Genomic DNA, 17486 nt, shown 5'->3' on the forward strand with positions numbered 1-17486 from the left:
ACTCCATTAACGTAGCTTTTCAGAGTGCAGAATTTGGTAAATTGTTGAATTCAGTTTCAACTGAAATTTTAAAGCAAACCTGCAGAAAACTCACTTCAAAATTAGAGGTTATATTTAAGAATTTGACACACTCTGGAATGCTACATTAATAGTGTAAATCTAGACCCGGGTGGAATTTCTAACCAGTGACTGACTGATATCACTTGTGACAATTATCACCAATGATAATTGTCACATCGCTGGTCTCGTTTCTCTCCTCTATATCGTCACCAAACTTACTCACTTACTTTCAAAAACTCCAGGAAGCCAGGCTTGGTGGCACACACTTTTTTCACAATTCCCATGGCAGTGCTGAAATTGTTCACATATTCACTGTATGCATCAAGCACCATTGACTTCGAAAACTGAAACACAAATAAAAGCAGGTTTGATCATCGTCATTGCTGCGGTTTGTGAATCTCCTCCGAACAGTACCAGCCTTTGTCATTATAACAGAGCCTCCCCTATCCGTGTATCCATCTATGACTGAACGCTGAGTACACAGAATCCTGTCAATCACTTCCTGAGAGTTGTGAAGATGAAAGTGCAGGCTGACGCCATTATACAACATGATCTGTGTCCATAATCTCAGACGCTGTGTTACAATGGAGCTCGGCTAGAAAAACGGCCGCCAGCCAGCAACTTCTTCTGCTGACATCAATTCCTGCACACCATGCAAAAAAAACCACAAACCCTCTCACTAGGCCTTTCCAGTGGTTTGCCAGGAGATAAATGGCTTCTCTTTCTGCGTGCCATGCAAACTCAGTAGTGGAGGCTGATCCATGCTATAAGCAGACTCATTTTACACCTGCAGGGCTGGCCTGCCTCGCCTCTTCAGCTCACACTTTCTGGGACTTTCATAAGTAAAACTCGGTGGTAAAAAGAGATGGTGTAAACAGGCTCTCACATTAATTTCCCAAAATTCAACACGACCTTAAATAATAAGCCACCGGCCTTAATACAATGCAGTACAATTTACATTTATGTGGCACCTTTCATTTCAGGAGGACATCGCAAAGCTCGTTAAGGCTAAGACCCTGAGAGATTTTGGTCCTGGGGCAACTGATGCTTCCCCTCAACAACCATGCTGTATTTTCAGTTTATATTTTTTCAATCCAAAGACTTACTGAGGCCACAAACACGTCCCCGATCATTTCTGCCGAATCCCAGTCAGTCATGCGACTTGCCAATGCCATCTGGAACAGGCAGTGACACTGAAGAATCTCTTTGATTCGGTAAAACACCATCTTCAGTTTCCTCTCACTTAACAGCTTCGGGTCCATCTCTGACAGAGGTTTCTTGTATTGCTGCGGGGCGCAGAAAAGAAACAAACCACACACAAAAGGTTTACCCAAAGACTGTTGGAAAATAAGAATAAGGCGGGTAATTGGAGTTGAGGTATAGATAAGCCTTGATCTAATAGAATGATGGAACAGGCTCAAGGCCTACTCCTGTTCCTATGCTTCTATGAAATAGTTCTTTCCAACCCTGAAATTGTGCCTGGGCTTATCTAAAAGTATTGTTCTGAATTGACTTTCTCAATCCCATTTAGAATCTTACATACTCCTTATATATTGTATGTGTTTATAATATCTTAGGTATAAGGATTGTGTATACACAGGTCTTATGGAATGATTTTACTTTACCTCTAATATCCGTTTTAAGGCATCCACGTAATTCTTCTCGCTTTCCACAATTGACCCGAGAATGTATCTTCTGACAACCTGTGCACAAATGAAACTTCGCTTATCACCTGGCAGTAAAGACACTGAAGAAGATGCTGCCTTTTTTTGTAAAGTACAATGCAATACAATTTGTATTTATATGCTTTATAACGTCGGGAGGACCTCTAAAAGTGTTTACAAATACTTTTACTGCATCCCCATCAATAAAAAGGCCACACAATATCTTAAAATAAATAATCCTTGTTTTGATGCAGCACCTATAATGTCGGAACGTCTCAAAGCGCTTCACAAGTAATTGCTATAATGTCTAGTCACTGTGCATTTGTAGGCGAATACAGCAGTCAATTTACGCATGACACCTATGAAGTAAAAGACCAGGTAAGAGGAAAAAAAAGGACAAAAAATTGCCAGAGAAAGAAATTTAAAAAACAGTTGTTCAGAACCTGAGGAAAGTATTTGAGTTATGGCTTCACTCTTTCCATTTCCTTCCAAATTTTCTTCCCTAGGCCTTCGACGGCATGTATTATGCTGCAATTCTGTTCCAGAGGCATCAATGGTCAAGCTCATTCGTTGAAGATAATTCTTTGCATCAGATAAAATTGGCAACGTGTAAATCTCTTTTTGTACGTAATACTAAGATTTCAGGCTAACAAGACCTGGTGCCCTCAAAATTCCTCATGATCTTAGCCTTAGATATGCAATTGCGCAGAATTTTGGAAAGTTGGGTCCAACCTTAAATCGGTCCCAATATAGAAGCCGGTTCCTTTGAAAAACTGCAGAAAAACGATTTTCAAATAAAAAGTGAATTCAAAAACTTTCCAAAATTTTGGACGACCTTAAATCTTAAGGCAATTGACACTGAGCAATTTTGGATTTACTCTATTTACGTAACGTTTTAAGAGCATCTGGAATTTGGCAAATTGTTGACCGCGGTTTATGATATTCCTTACACGAAACGTAAAGAAAACCAGATTACAATACAATTTACATTTACATAGCGCCTTTCAAGTCAAGGGAAGTCCCAAAGTACATTTACAGTGTTGCATGGGCACCTGAGCTGGGGATGGGAGCCGAGGGAGTGCGGAGGGGAAAGATGACCGAAAGCACAGTCAAAGAGGTACGTTTTTTAAGACGCACCTTTGCAATTAATTCTTTGGTTAAGAACTTGCCAAACTCTGGACGCTCTGAAATGCTGCATAAATCAATTAAATCTAGATCCGGGTGGAATTTCTCCCTCAGAGTCTCTGATTTCTTGTTTTGAATACGACATAGCTAGTTCTCTTCACCAGTAATGCCTGCCAGATTCCAGAACATTCCAGCAGTATAACCAAAAGACACTGATTCACATTACAAAGCACATCTTGTACAAGTTCTTTTTTAAAAAAAGACTGCCAGTCAGTTTTCTGAATGCAATTCTGGATAAATCATTCAACTGGATTAAAATTGGCAACGTGTAAATCTCATTTTGTACATAATGCTGAAACAGGTTTTCAGGCTAACGAGACTCAGTGCCTCTGAAATTTCTCAGGATCTTAGCCTTAAGACTATTGTCTTAAAACTTGAAGCGATGGAGAATTTTGGAAAGTTCAATCCAAACATAAATCTGTCCCCAATATGGAAGACTGTTCTTTTGCAGAAAAACTTTATAGACGTTACCTGTTGCTGGGTTAACCCCTCAGGCATCGGTGTCATTACTGGTTCAATTTGATTGCACTCCACGTCGATAAATAAATTCTGTTCCTCTTCTTCCAGGTAGCCAGCCCTTTGCTCTGAAACACAGATTATGTGCAAAGGAAAATGCTTAAAATTCTAAGTATTCTGAAGGTGAATCAGGGGGTGCGGGGGAGTGAAAGTGCATACTGGTATTCTACTACAATGTGTCTTTGCATTATTTCTTACTCTCCTGTCAAAATATCTCCTTCCTTTATCTCACATCTTGACATTTCAGTTCTACTGAGGATTTATTGAAAGCTCTCTTTCTCCCAATGTTAACCTTTGATCTCTCTGATTCATGACAAAGGCTCATTGATTTAAGATAGTTAGCGAACAAGCAAATGAGGAGATTAAGAAAAATTGTTTCACACACAGAATAGAGTAATTAGGATGTGGAATGCCCTGCCATGAGAAATAGTTGAGGCAGAATCCATATTAGCTTTCAAAAGGGAACTAGAGAAATACCTAACAAGGAGTCAACTCACCGTGATATCTGTGTCTAATAAATGAACGTCCCCTCTTAAGAACCGCGGCTTTCGTCTTTTCTAATCCATCTTTAGTGCCTTCCCTTGCAGCCTTCATTAACTGCTGCATCTGAAAGTTAACAATAAATAACAATAATAATGCTTGCATTTCATATAGCGTCTTATCATTTCATCTCAAAGCCCTTCACAGGATATAGTGTAAAGTGGATTTTGTAGGCAAAAAATGCAGCAACAAGTTACACATAGCAATGTCCCACAAACAGCCATGAAATGAGTGACCAATTTTATTTGGGAGATTGTTGGCGAAGACACCAGGAGAAACTCCCTTCTCTTTTCGAATAACCCCTTAGGATCTTTAACGTCCGTCTGAAATGGCAGGTAGGAGTTCGGTTTAATGTCTCATCCGAAGGATGGCACCTCCAACAATACAAAACCCCCCCAGCACTGCATTGGAGTGTCATCTTAGACCACGTGTGTTCATATACTGGTGTGGGATGAAGCAATTTATCGAGGCTTTAGAACTGTAACAGTAGAAGGAAAATCCAGCTAAAAGCCCTCAGGTGAGCTGAGGGCTGGGGGAGTAATAAATGGGAGATAAAATTGGCAAAGGAGAGAGAGAAAAAAAATTCCATCAAATGGATTTTTTTGTTAAACGTTTAATCTGGGATGGTTTTCTATCAGAGAAGCAAAGTGAATTGGAACCTACAACTCTGTGAAGTACAATTGTAGAATTGCCTCATCCAGGCGTTGATTTTAAATTGAATCTGAAATAGCACTAAAAATATATAAATATATATATTTCAGTGAAAGGCAGACACCAAGAACCATTCAGCTTTTGATTTAAGGGACAGTGATTACAGGATTGTAGTAGAAGTGCAGTTAACCAGCTCTCGAACAGATGTTCTCTGGCTCCACTAAATAATTTTCGTGTCTAGCTCTGCAGAATAATTCCTCCCACTCTCCACCTTCTACATTCATGGGAACTGTGCAGATATGCTTCAATGGGCCACTACTGTAGCAGAGTTCAAGTACAAAGCACGTGCATTATGTGGACAACAAACACCCATCATAAGGTATAAAATTAAGAATGTAATGCATTATACACTTTTATGTATTGTACACAACTCTCCTCTCTAACTCAAGCTAATCAGGCTATAAATGCTCGACTTTAGAGCTACCTGACTGTACAGGACGGACTTACCAATAAATCTGCTGGTGTGATTTTACCCTTGGGTTTTCATTCAGAGGTTGAATTGGCGATATTTCTTAATGGGATTCCTTCCCATGGGAACTCTGCTCTGGAAGAGGATCTTGTGAGAGCGGAGGTCAGATCGATTTCAAGATCCTCACTCTCACTTTCAAATCTCTTCACGCCCTGGCACCTCTTTCCCTCTCCCATCTGCTCACACCACTCCATTACCCCCTTCCCCCCTCCTTTGTTCAGCTGGCTTGCATCTTCTGCACGTCCCTTGTACCCTCTGCTCTACAATTGTCTGTCATGCTTTCAGGAACTATGCCCCCAATCTCTGGAACTCCCTGCCTCAAGTTACTCCATCTCGCCCTCTCTTTGCCCGACTAAAAATCACACCTAAAGAATTCCCTCTTCAACAGTGCCTTCGATCACCTCCCTCTCCCCTTCTGACTTGGTGTCAAGATACACTGCTGTTAAGAACTCCGAGATACTACCCGTGTGAAGGCCGCGGTATAAATGCAAGTTGCAGTTGAATATTGCCGTGGGATCATGAATATCCACCTCAGTTTGAAACAAAAAACATCAACAATAACCACAAGACTGTTCATGCACGTGCTAAAACAGTTAACATACGAGTAATCACCGGCAATAATAAATCATAAAAATAACTAATTTGATGGGTATAAAAATTCTGAGCAATGCAAAGGGTAAATTATTGGTGGATTCTATCCACTTGGGGGAGCCACAGGCTAAAAAATTGTTGATCAATGCCTGAAGTTTGCAAAATGTTTTCAGACAATGCAACTACAACATGTGACTGGGCAATGGGGGGGAGAGAGTGAGGAGAATGAACAGCATCCAATGTAAATCTCAGGAATCCAGGTCACCAGTACTCTGCCCACTTGTACGTTGATATTGCTTAAGCCTCCGTCGACTCAAATTCCTCTCCTGTTCTGGTTCCACGGGATTCTTTGTCAAACATTGTAAAGGTCAATTAGGTAACTTCTTGCAGGAGAGAGAAGAATCCTCACACATTCACAGCATACTATACATATGGTTTACACTATACACACTCCTCATATGGTTTAATATTATTTTCCTTCAAATATTAATGCAATTTGCTTTTAAATGCTATTTATAATAATAATCCTTGCATTTGATATAGCGCTTTTCACATCTTCTAGACGTCTCAAAGCGCTTCACAGAATATGCTGTAAAGTGAATTGACTGTATATTTGTGGGCGAAACGCGGCAGCCAATTGCGCACAGCAATGTCCCACAAACAGTCGTGGATTGAAAATGACCAATTTATTATTGTTTTGTTTTGGAGGGATTATTATTAGGCTCTGTGTGGAGTAAGGAAACTTGCCCAAGGTTTCGCCCTGCCTGGGATTGAACCCAAGTGTCTCGCTTGCAAGGCGAGTGCTCTAACCACTGAGCTACAGGACTCCACTTTGTAATCGACTGTAGGACAAATGACATCCAGTGGAGTGCTTCAAAAGTGCTGTATTGTCAGAGGTACTGTCCTTTGGATGAGACATTAAATCGAAGCCCCATCTGCTTGTTGAGGTGGACAACAAAGATCCCATGGCACAATTTGAAAAGAGAAGGGAGTTTCTCCCATTGTCCTGGCCATCAATCCCGCACCTCCCAAAAGAATATTAGTCATTTGCTTCGTGGCTACTTGGTGCAACATTGCTGTGTCAAAATGTTCTGCCTACAAATACAGTCAACACACTGTTCACAAAACACAACCATCTGAGTAACAGTAAGCAATGCAAAGCATGTGCATCTATTGCACTGATCAACCTGACATGGACTCAAGACTATATCAGTCCAAGATTTCTTTCAGCCTTGCAGTCTACGTGTCGAGAACTTTGATAAATATGTATTCAGGGAAAATGTTCCTCTACTTTGCTGGCAATCTAGGGGTTAAATTATACTTCTCCAGGTTTTGACCAACAATCCCCTCCTACAAATTGGACACTAAAAACATGGCTGTTTGTAGGACATTGTTGTGGGCAATTGTGTGTAATTGGCTGCCGCATTTCACCCAGAAAATGTAGTCACTGCACTTTACATTATATCCTGTGTAGCGTTTTGAGATGTTTATGGAAGTAATATTATTATATTATTATTAAATCCAACAGTCCCTCACAAAAAACACTCTGGGATACATTGTACTGCATTCCCTCCCCCATGTGTCAGCCTAGTCTATGAGCTCAAAATCCCGACATAGGGCTTGAACCGACAACTCTCAGACTCAGATCGCTACCAACTGAGCCAAGCTGACACCCAACAGTAAATCATAATAAACCTTGCATTTGATATTGAACTTGTGACTTAAAAAAAACATATTCCCTAAGCTTTTTCATTTTCTTATAAAGATTAATTTCCACGGTAAATTTTGTCCACTGTTGCTCAAATCCATTGGTTACATTGTAAGATTATTTTCAGGACTCCATTTAACTTTCCGTGTACATATTGTGTTTTTGGCATGTGTGCATTAACAAGGATTAGTAGCAAATTGTTGTGCCATTGTGGATATGGATACCCGATCTTGTTCTTAAATAGATGCCAATGTGATCCCATTGATTAAATAGTTTAAATAGCTTTCAGATAGAAACACTTAGTAAAATAAATCATACTGGGATTTGAAATCCATGGCCCTTTAACCCAGAATATTTTATAAAAGCAGTTGTTTTTACCCATGAGAAAATCCTTACATCATTGCTGACAGCTTTTTCTAAAGAATAAATGTAGCACCTTTCACGAGGAGATGCTGGATTTCCTTGAATCCAAGATCAAGGGAATCCGCTCCGCGGTCACTTCCCCTCCAACTTCCACCCACCACCCACCCCTTCCCTCCCACACTCCGACTCCTACCCATCCTCCCCTACACACCTTCGTACCCGTTTCCCCACCCTCTGTCACTGAACTCATCCTATCCCTAAAACCAACCACCTGCTCCCTTGACCCCATCCCCACTCCACTCCTTATCTCCCAGCTCCACTTTCTTGCCCCACATATCACTGACATCATCAACCTGTCCCTCTCCTCTGGCTCTGTCCCCATTCCATTAAAAACTGCCATCATCACGCCCACCCTGAAAAAACCCTCCCTTGATGCGTCGCAGCTATCAAGCTACCGGCCCATCTCCAACCTCCCCTTTCTCTCCAAGGTCTTGGAAAGAGTTGTCGCCTCCCAACTGCGCTCTTTCCTTTCCACCCATTCTCTTTTTGAACCCCTTCAGTCAGGTTTCCGTGCTGCCATAGCACAGAAACTGCCCTGGTCAAGGTCACCAATGATATCCTGACCATCTGTGACCAGGGCTCCCTCTGTCTCCTCGTCCTCCTCGACCTATCGGCAGCATTCGATACGGTCGACCACGCTATCCTACTCCACCGCTTGTCCTCCCACCTCAACCTTCAAGGCACTGTCCTTGAATGGTTTAGGTCGTACCTTTCTCACCGTCTTCACTTTGTCTCAACGAATGGCTTCTCCTCCACCCCCCGTACTGTCTCATGTGGTGTCCCTCAGGGCTCTGTCCTCGGTCCCCTCCTCTTCACCCTCTATATGCTCCCCCTCGGTGACATCATCCGCAGACATGGAGTTAACTTCCACATGTATGCGGATGACACCCAACTCTACCTTTCCTCCTCTACTCTCAACTCCACGACCACCGATGTCCTGACAGCCTGCCTGTCCGACATCGAGTCCTGGACGAGAGACAACTTTCTTCAGCTCAACGTGCGAAAAACCGAGGCCCTCCTGATTGGCTCACGTCAGCGCCTCCGCACCTCAGGCGCTGACACCATCAGCATCCAAGGCTGCACTCTCCACCTCTCAAAGCCAGTCAGGAACCTCGGCGTTTTGTTCGACCCTGAGCTGTCCTTTCTCCCTCACATCCGCACCACAACTGGCACCGCCTTCCATCACCTCCGGAATATCGCCAGACTACGGCACTACCTCACCCCTCACGCTGCTGAAACCCTGGTTCACGCCTTTGTCACCTCAAGGCTGGACTATGGGAACTCTCTCCTCGCCGGCCTTCCCGCCACCTCCCTCCACAAGCTGCAGGTCATTCAGAACTCTGCAGCTCGTGTACTGTCCCGCACCAGGCTTCGGGACCACATCACTCCCACCCTCGCTCGCCTCCACTGGCTCCCCATCCCCCAGAGGATTGATTTCAAGATCCTCATCCTCACCTACAAGGCCATTCACGGCCTTGCTCCCTCCTACCTCTCCAACCTACTATCCCCCTACCTACCTGCCCGTACCCTCCGTTCCTCTGGCTCCGGTCTGCTCCACGTCCCCCGCCCCAACCGCCCTACCATCGGTGGTCGGGCCTTCAGCCTCTCAGCCCCCAGGCTCTGGAACTCCATCCCCCAGTGCCTTCGCCTTGCTTCCTCCCTTTCCTCCTTCAAGGCCGGTCTCAAAACCTTTCTCTTTGACCGTGCCTTCAGCTCCCCTCTCGACTCTCTTCCCCCTCCTCGCTCCCTCCCTTCCCTCCCCTCACCCTGACCATTTCCCCCTCCTCGCTCCCTCCCTTCCCTCCCCTCACCCTGACCATTTCCCCCCTGCTCGGGTCATGACCCAACTGTGCAGCGCCTTGGGACGTCCTCCTGACGTGAAAGGCGCTTTATAAATGGAATCTTGTTGTTGTTGTTGTTTCACTTCAGGCAGATATCTGACAGCTTGAGCTGGGGTGAAAGTACGGTTGAAGAGAGGTTTTAAGAGCAAGTGTTGAAGGCAGGGAGGAGGGAATGGAGTTCGAGAGAGCAGGGGTATAATGTTGCAGGCTCACCGACCAATGGTGAGGTGGAGTAGGTGAGGGATGAATAAAGAGTTGATAGAGAGCTGGGTTTGTCCAATGGAGCTGATATTGATATTAATGTTAAAACATGTACAGCAATTCTGGCATTGGGCAGTACCTTCCACTCCTGCTTTTGTTTCAGTTGCTGCAGTTCCACACCGCCGACTGCGTTTGCCAGTTCCTTCATCTTCTTCTCATAGTGTTCTTTTAAACGACCCAGGTCCTGGGAAAGCTGGAAAAATTTAGTTCACTCACAATTTCAGCCAAACACCAGCATGGTCACTTAAAAGTCAGAGAGTCGGGGAGTAGGTTGGGGGGGGGGGGGGAGGAAGGGAAGAAGATTGGAAGAGGGAATTGACAGGCAGACAGAAAAGTAAGTAACTGTGGACAGCAGGTATAATAATAATTAATAATAACAATAATAATAATTAATATATCAATCTACAAATTGAATGCGGACATATGTGGCAGTATAAAACAAATTTAGTTCCTCTAGTCATCAACTGGGGCTGTTAATGAAATTATTCAGAAATGGCTTGACAACATACCTGGTGAACAAAATATCAACCTCCTGCAAAAAGAAGCTATTTTAGGTGGTTCCACCATACTAAGAAAGTTAACATCCATTCATATGTAACGTGGCAATTTATTGGTCTGGCTGACCCATCATTGAAAACCATTTAGAAATTACCCCCACAGAATGATTTAAACCATAAAAACATGATAATAATACTTGCATTTGGTATAGCACCTTCCAAGTTGGAAGGACATCTCAAAGAGCTTCATAAGATTTACTGTAAAGTGTAACTGTGATTTGTAGGCAAAGTTATATAGCTTAGACTATGTGAGTTCAAAATCCCAATGTGGGGCTTGAACTCACGACCTTCTGTCTCAGATGCGAGAGTGCTACCAATGGAGCTAAGTTGACACGAATCCTTTTCAGTTGTTACCGCACGATTGAGCCGAATGGCTCCCTAGGAAGGGAGGGGATACGTACTTGTCTCTTATTCTTATGGGATTTGCCTTGCAGGAAAGAGTTAGGGAATCCATTCTCGTTTTTCAAATCTGTGTCACTTTGCTCATCGTAGCTCTCAAACTCACTGGAGCTCCAGCCGTAGTCCAAGGAACTTGTTGCAGCCTCGTCTCCATGTTCTACATCATCATAGATCAGCTCCTCTGGGTCTAGCACAAAGTAAAAATGACAGTCGCTTATACAAGCTTCATCTCAAAGTGTTTTGTTGTTTTTGTTTATAAAGTGTATATATATTCTTGTATTTTATCATGTTTTATCATAACATTAGCAGCAAAGCGAAATCAAATGTGCTGTGTCTTTTGGTTGCCCTCACAAACAGTTTAATTCAGTATGCAACAATATTCGAGTGCAAAGGATTGATTTCATAGAGTGGTGAGTCCACATTAACCTGCACAACTAACCTGTTATGGACGCATCTGAATTTTCCCTTGGTACGTCATCATAAATGACTTCATCCTGACCTGTAAGGGCAGACAGAATTTTTTTTAATTCTTCAGCCATTACTTTGCATATAATGTTTAAGCCACCCTTAGTGAGTGCTTTGTGTGTGCCTGTTGGCCACATAAAATCCTCAATCACTGTACTCATTGGGGATCAGTCCCGGGTTCCATCTCTGGTCTGCGCTGACTTAACACTTGCAGCTGGGTCTTGTCAACCAAATGGGACCCTCTAGTTCCCCTCAACGTCTGGGGTAATCAGAGGATGAGTTAGCCAGCGTGCCTGTTCCTGATCATTATTCAACGGTTCCTGCTGAAATGTACCATATATGTGGGGGGAGGGGGTGGAAAAGGTATGGTTTATGTGAGTCCTGTTGAGGGAAGACAGGATCAGGCTGGGTTGAAGTTCTCCTAAGTTGAAGAATAGCCTGAATAGCCTTCCATCACTCACTGTCTTGTTAATACAATAATAATGGGCACTTTGGCAAAGCAGCGGAGAGTTGCTTGCCGGTGCCTATTAAGACCATTCGTACTCCAGCATGACCATAAAATGACATGGAGTCTGACTTTCTTGATGTATTTGGTCCCTACCTTCCAGCCAAGCTGTATTGGCAGGGTCTGAAGCCCATCTCGTAAAGGCATCTCCTTCTTCCAAACCAATGTTATCTTCACTACAATGAAAAGGCAAAAACCTTTAGTCAGAACAGGTGCACAGAACCAAACAAATATGGCAGCTACTCACACTAAAATCTCGGCTCCCATTCTGAGATTTAATAGAATCCTGTTGTTACAGAGTCTATACATTGCAGCTGTGAACCTGATTGTCCTGTATTATTTGCATTTTTTTTTGGACAGCCGATGTCTGACACATGTGGAAACCCATGAACATGTTTAAGAGTATCCAAACTAAGCTGAGATTTCCATGCATCCCACCTACACTTGGAAATCCCAGAGATAGATTATTGGAATGGAATGTGCACTCTCTCCCTAGAGGGACGCTTAGCATTTGCAGAGTACTGTGACTCATGAAGTTCAAGGTTTGAAGCCTGATTGATACACATGTTTATATTTTAATGGAAAGAAATGGCATGGAAAGGTAAGGATTAACATTGCCACGTCACTTAAATCACAACTAAATACTTTTTGAGTTTTGATATAGCGCTTTTCCCGGCGGGAGGACTTCTCAAAGAGCGTCACAAATATACTGTAAAGTGTAGTGACTGTGTGCTTAGTCGCTTAAAAGTTGCTGTACTCTCCAAGCCAAGAAAGAGGATTCAAAGGAGTGTGAAACCGGCCAAGCTGCTTGCCTCCTCTCCTGGTGTAACCTGATTCTCGCTGTAATCCTATGGAGTTCATTGTCCACTGGTTTGTAATCTAATAGTTATTTTGCACATTTGTTTTTTGTTCCTGCCTGGTAGTGAGGCTGAGTAAACATGTTGCCCATAGTCCTCTCCCAATCATTGCTCTAACCACACGCTTGAAAGCTTGGAATAAACAGCCCCGAGTGATGAAAAACTCTTTCCCTCCCTCCCGTCTCTCCCTCCCCGGAATTAATTACTGCCCCTGGCACTTTGCCATGACACCCAGGTTCAGAGCACTAACTTGCTAAATGAGACAAACGGCAGACAAATAATAACAACACTTGCATTTAATACGAGTATAGTGGCTTTTACGCTATAGAGTCGTCTCAAAGTGCTTTACGGGATGCTTGTGTGCTATAATGCTATGCGGTCCATTATAATGATAGTAATCCTTGCATTTGATATAGCGCCTTATCACGTCGTTGAGACGTCTCAAGCACTTCACAGGATATACAACAACGACAACTTGGATTTATATAGCGCCCTCCACGCCGGATGGCATCTCAGAGCATTTGATACTATATTTTAAAAGTGAACTGACTGTATATTTTGTAGGGGAAATCTTATGTTCTATTGTATAACCTAATAGCTAACTTATAGGTTTGTTTCACATTCCTAGCATCAAATCACCACATCAATAGGTCACACTTTCCACCCTGTTCATCTCTTATCAGTTTCTCCTGGTATCCAGACCAGCCAGTCCGACCAGATAGAATTGGTGGTTCACTTCACAACTGCTTGTGAGACAATACTGTGTGCAAATTGGCTGCCTCGTTTGCTTACAGAATACAATCTACAGTCTATCCTTGTGAAGCTCTTTGAGATATTTCAAAGATGTGATCAGGCACTATAAAAAATGCAAGGATTACAGTCATTGCACTTCACAGAAAATCTACAACAATGTCCCACAAACAGCCATGAAGTGAATGGATGATTTTATCTGGAGGGTCGTGAAACGCCCGTCTCTTTTTGAACAGTTCTGTATAGACTTCTCACGTTCTTTAGAGGGTCACATATTAGACCCCAATTTGAGTGACGTTGGTGACACTGATGCTCTCAGGGGGGAAAAAATCAGAGGCAAAAAAAGATTAAAAGAGAGAAGAGTAAGGAGCTGTGACTTACCCAACTTGCTGACTGTCTGGCTGGGTAGGATCACCGTGACAATTCTTGCCTCTATAGGATGCTGTGAACACACAGGAAATCATAAAATCATTGCATGGTCCCACGACTTGGGTTACTGTCACTCCAAGGCTAGAAATGTGCCAGTAGAATAACCTCCTGCCTCTGAGTACCCTCCGCCTATTGAAGGCTGAACTCCAGCAGATACTGAATCAATTTCAACATTGAATCCAGATACAGACAACAGTTGCCCAATGATCAGAACAATCATGGGGCCGGGGGTGGGGGGATGAGGGGGAAAGAGAAAGAGAATGTTGTATTCCTATACACGTTCCATTCCTTAATTATCAGATGGAGATAACTGAGGAATGTTTTAGCGTCTGGACAAGAAAGGCAGATAATATGTGTCCTTAAAAGAACCCAGATAGCAAGATTGTGACTTACATCATGTCATCTCCGCCCCCTCCTCCACCAACTTCCAGACAATGGTTTCTCCCACAGGCTCTTCCGATTCCCATGTTATTTTCTCTGCCACCAAAGACTCCGAGGCTTTGACTCCAGCCCCCCTCCCCCCTCTCACCACAGTTTAACTTCTGGACTTTCATTTCTAAATTTAACTTTAAAAAAGAAATGTGAAGTGCTGTGAACATAGAAACAGGAATAGGCCATTCAGCCCCTCAAACCTGTTCTACCATTCTATAAGATCATGGCTGATCTATAGCTCAAGTCCAGTTACCCTCCCTTGCCCCGTATCCATTAATTAACCTAATTAATATCTGTCCACCTCAGTCTTGAAAATGTGAATGGATCCAACATCCTCAGCCTTTTGGGGTTGAGAGTTCCAGATTTTCACAACCCCTTTGGGTGAAAAACTGTCTCCTAATTTCATTCCTAAATGACCTCGCTCTAATTTTAAGATTATGCCCCTTTGTTCTGGGTTCCCCCACCAGGGGAAATAGTTTCTCTGAATCTACCCTATTGAATCTCTTTATTATTTTAAAAAAATGCAATCAGATCACCCCTCAACCTTCTAAACTCAAGAGAATAGAGACCAAGTTTATACAACTTGTCCTCATAATATAACCCTTTAAGCCCTATATCTGGTGCATCAAATCACCTCTCCTCAGGCTGAATGAATGCTTTCGATGACTTTGCTTACTAGAACATGAAATGTCCAGTGTTCAGAAACCTGAATGGTTCATCACAAGATTAGTTTGGATGAAGAAAGTCCTTCAGCCCACACGATCTCATTCTTCCAGAACACCGACCCTATCATCCCCCATCACTACATCAAGATTTTTTTTTAAATGAGTCCAGTGCCTTGTCCTCAACCACTGTTCTTGCCAACCTGTTCCAGTCATTGATTACCCTCTGAGTAAAGAAAAACGTTGTCACTAATGGTGGCAATTCCGATGGAATCTCCTTACCTTCCTCATCAACAGAAATGTTCCTTATTATAGGAACAGGCGCAGAATAAGTCGGAATCAGCATTGGCACATTGGATGGTACAGCATAACTGCAGGCAGCTGGCACACAGTATCCAGTGGGTACTACAGGGCTACTTGGCCCGTTGTCCTGGTTACTCTGCTCTGCTCCTGGAGATTGATCGGCTCTCTGCAGTGGCGTGATGTTTATGACCGAGTATGGGTTGGCTTTAGCTGGTGGTTCGGCATCAGACGACTTCTCTGTTTGAGGGGACAGGCTGGTGGTTGCACCTTCTTCTGTGAGAAACAAAAAAATCTTTAAGTTTGGTCGAAGTAACATTTTAGGAACATAGGAAATGTAAGATGACGGTCCATCCAGCTTGCCTTCCACTTTCTAATTTGTGATTGAAAGAATCAACATTTTCTGCTTCCACCGTCTCCCTCGGCGAGTCCTGGACGAGAGACAACTTTCTTCAGCTCAACGTGCGAAAAACCGAGGCCCTCCTGATTGGTTCGCGTCAGCGCCTCCGCACCTCAGGCGCCGACACCATCAGCATCCAAGGCTGCACTCTCCACCTCTCAAAGCCAGTCAGGAACCTCGGCGTTTTGTTCGACCCTGAGCTGTCCTTTCTCCCTCACATCCGCACCACAACTGGCACCGCCTTCCATCACCTCCGGAACATCGCCAGACTACGGCACTACCTCACCCCTCACGCTGCTGAAACCCTGGTTCACGCCTTTGTCACCTCAAGGCTGGACTATGGGAACTCTCTCCTCGCCGGCCTTCCCGCCACCTCCCTCCACAAGCTGCAGGTCATTCAGAACTCTGCAGCTCGTGTACTGTCCCGCACCAGACACCGCGACCACATCACTCCCACCCTCGCTCGCCTCCACTGGCTCCCCATCCCCCAGAGGATTGATTTCAAGATCCTCATCCTCACCTACAAGGCCATTCACGGCCTTGCTCCCTCCTACCTCTCCAACCTACTATCCCCCTACCTACCTGTCCGTACCCTCCGTTCCTCTGGCTCCGGTCTGCTCCACGTCCCCCGCCCCAACCGCCCTACCATCGGTGGCCGGGCCTTCAGCCTCTCAGCCCCGAGGCTCTGGAACTCTATCCCCCAGTGCCTTCTCCTTGCTTCCTCCCTCTCCTCCTTCAAGGCCGGTCTCAAAACCTTTCTCTTTGACCGAGCCTTCAGCTCCCCTCTCGACTCTCTTCCCCCTTCTCGCTCCCTCCCATCCCTCCCCTCACCCTGACCATTTCCCCCCTGCTCGGGTCATGACCCAACTGTGCAGCGCCTTGGGACGTCCTCCTGACGTGAAAGGCGCTTTATAAATGGAATCTTGTTGTTGTTGTTGTTCTATAGATTTACCAATATTAGATTTTTAATAGTTTTAATTTTTGAAGTTGAATTTGAAGTAAACAGAGCAGATATTAAATAATCGAGTGGGTTTGCTGGTTTAAGGAATCCGGAAATATTGTTTATCCACCGGCTCACGTGATCTCCCTCTGTCACAATTACTTTCAGAGCAGAGTTCCTACGGTTCGATATGATCTATCACATGGCGCAGCATGATGTGGCACGGCATAACATGGTAAAACACCCTATAACATATAATACAATACAGCACAATAATAATCCTTGCATTTGATGTTACCCCTTATCACGTCTTCTCGACGTCTCAAAGCACTTCACTGAATATACTGTAAAGTGAATGTTTTGTGGACGAAACACTGCAGCCAATTGCACACAGCAGTCTCCCTCAAACAGTCATGAATTAAGTGACCAAATTATTATTTACTTAATTTTTGAAGGGATGATTGCACCTGGAAAAGTGATCCGACAATGGACTTAACAACTGGGTTCCTATTTACTTGTAGGTAAGCAGATACGTATGGAGTAAGGAAACATGCCCAATGATTCGCCCTGCCCGGGAATTGAACACCGGTCACTCGCTTGCGAGGCGAGTGCTCTAACCCTTCTTATCCTGTAAGATACAGGACTCCATGATACACGACAATGACATGATGCCATATGACATGACACAACATTTTCCTTACTCCACACGCCTCTGTTTACCTAGCAGTAAATAGGAACCAGGTTGTTAGTTGGTTGGTGGATTGCTTTTCCGGGGATAATAATTCCACCAAAAAATAATAGCAATTTGTTCACTCAATCCA

General features: G+C 43.8%; 1 protein-coding gene across 4 annotated transcripts in view; it reads right to left on the bottom strand.

The window, feature by feature from the left end:
* Positions 1–17486, bottom strand: part of arhgef10 (Rho guanine nucleotide exchange factor (GEF) 10) — a 144544-nt gene that overhangs the window by 72059 nt on the left and 54999 nt on the right. For 2 of the 4 annotated variants that reach the window (XM_042333060.1, XM_042333057.1), the window contains exons 4-14: positions 15308–15601; positions 13884–13944; positions 11992–12071; positions 11365–11424; positions 10928–11112; positions 10049–10162; positions 3923–4031; positions 3381–3493; positions 1686–1763; positions 1167–1346; positions 288–404 (exon numbers count right to left, since the gene is read on the bottom strand). In XM_042333060.1, the coding sequence (XP_042188994.1) occupies positions 288–404; positions 1167–1346; positions 1686–1763; positions 3381–3493; positions 3923–4031; positions 10049–10162; positions 10928–11112; positions 11365–11424; positions 11992–12071; positions 13884–13944; positions 15308–15601 (1391 nt within the window). The remainder of the gene's footprint in view (positions 1–287; positions 405–1166; positions 1347–1685; positions 1764–3380; positions 3494–3922; positions 4032–10048; positions 10163–10927; positions 11113–11364; positions 11425–11991; positions 12072–13883; positions 13945–15307; positions 15602–17486) is intronic. The other 2 variants (XM_042333058.1, XM_042333059.1) reach the window with 2 other exon arrangements.

This window comes from Callorhinchus milii, unplaced genomic scaffold (genome assembly GCF_018977255.1).
Source record: "Callorhinchus milii isolate IMCB2004 unplaced genomic scaffold, IMCB_Cmil_1.0 Scaffold3, whole genome shotgun sequence".
NCBI classification, from domain to species: domain Eukaryota; kingdom Metazoa; phylum Chordata; class Chondrichthyes; order Chimaeriformes; family Callorhinchidae; genus Callorhinchus; species Callorhinchus milii.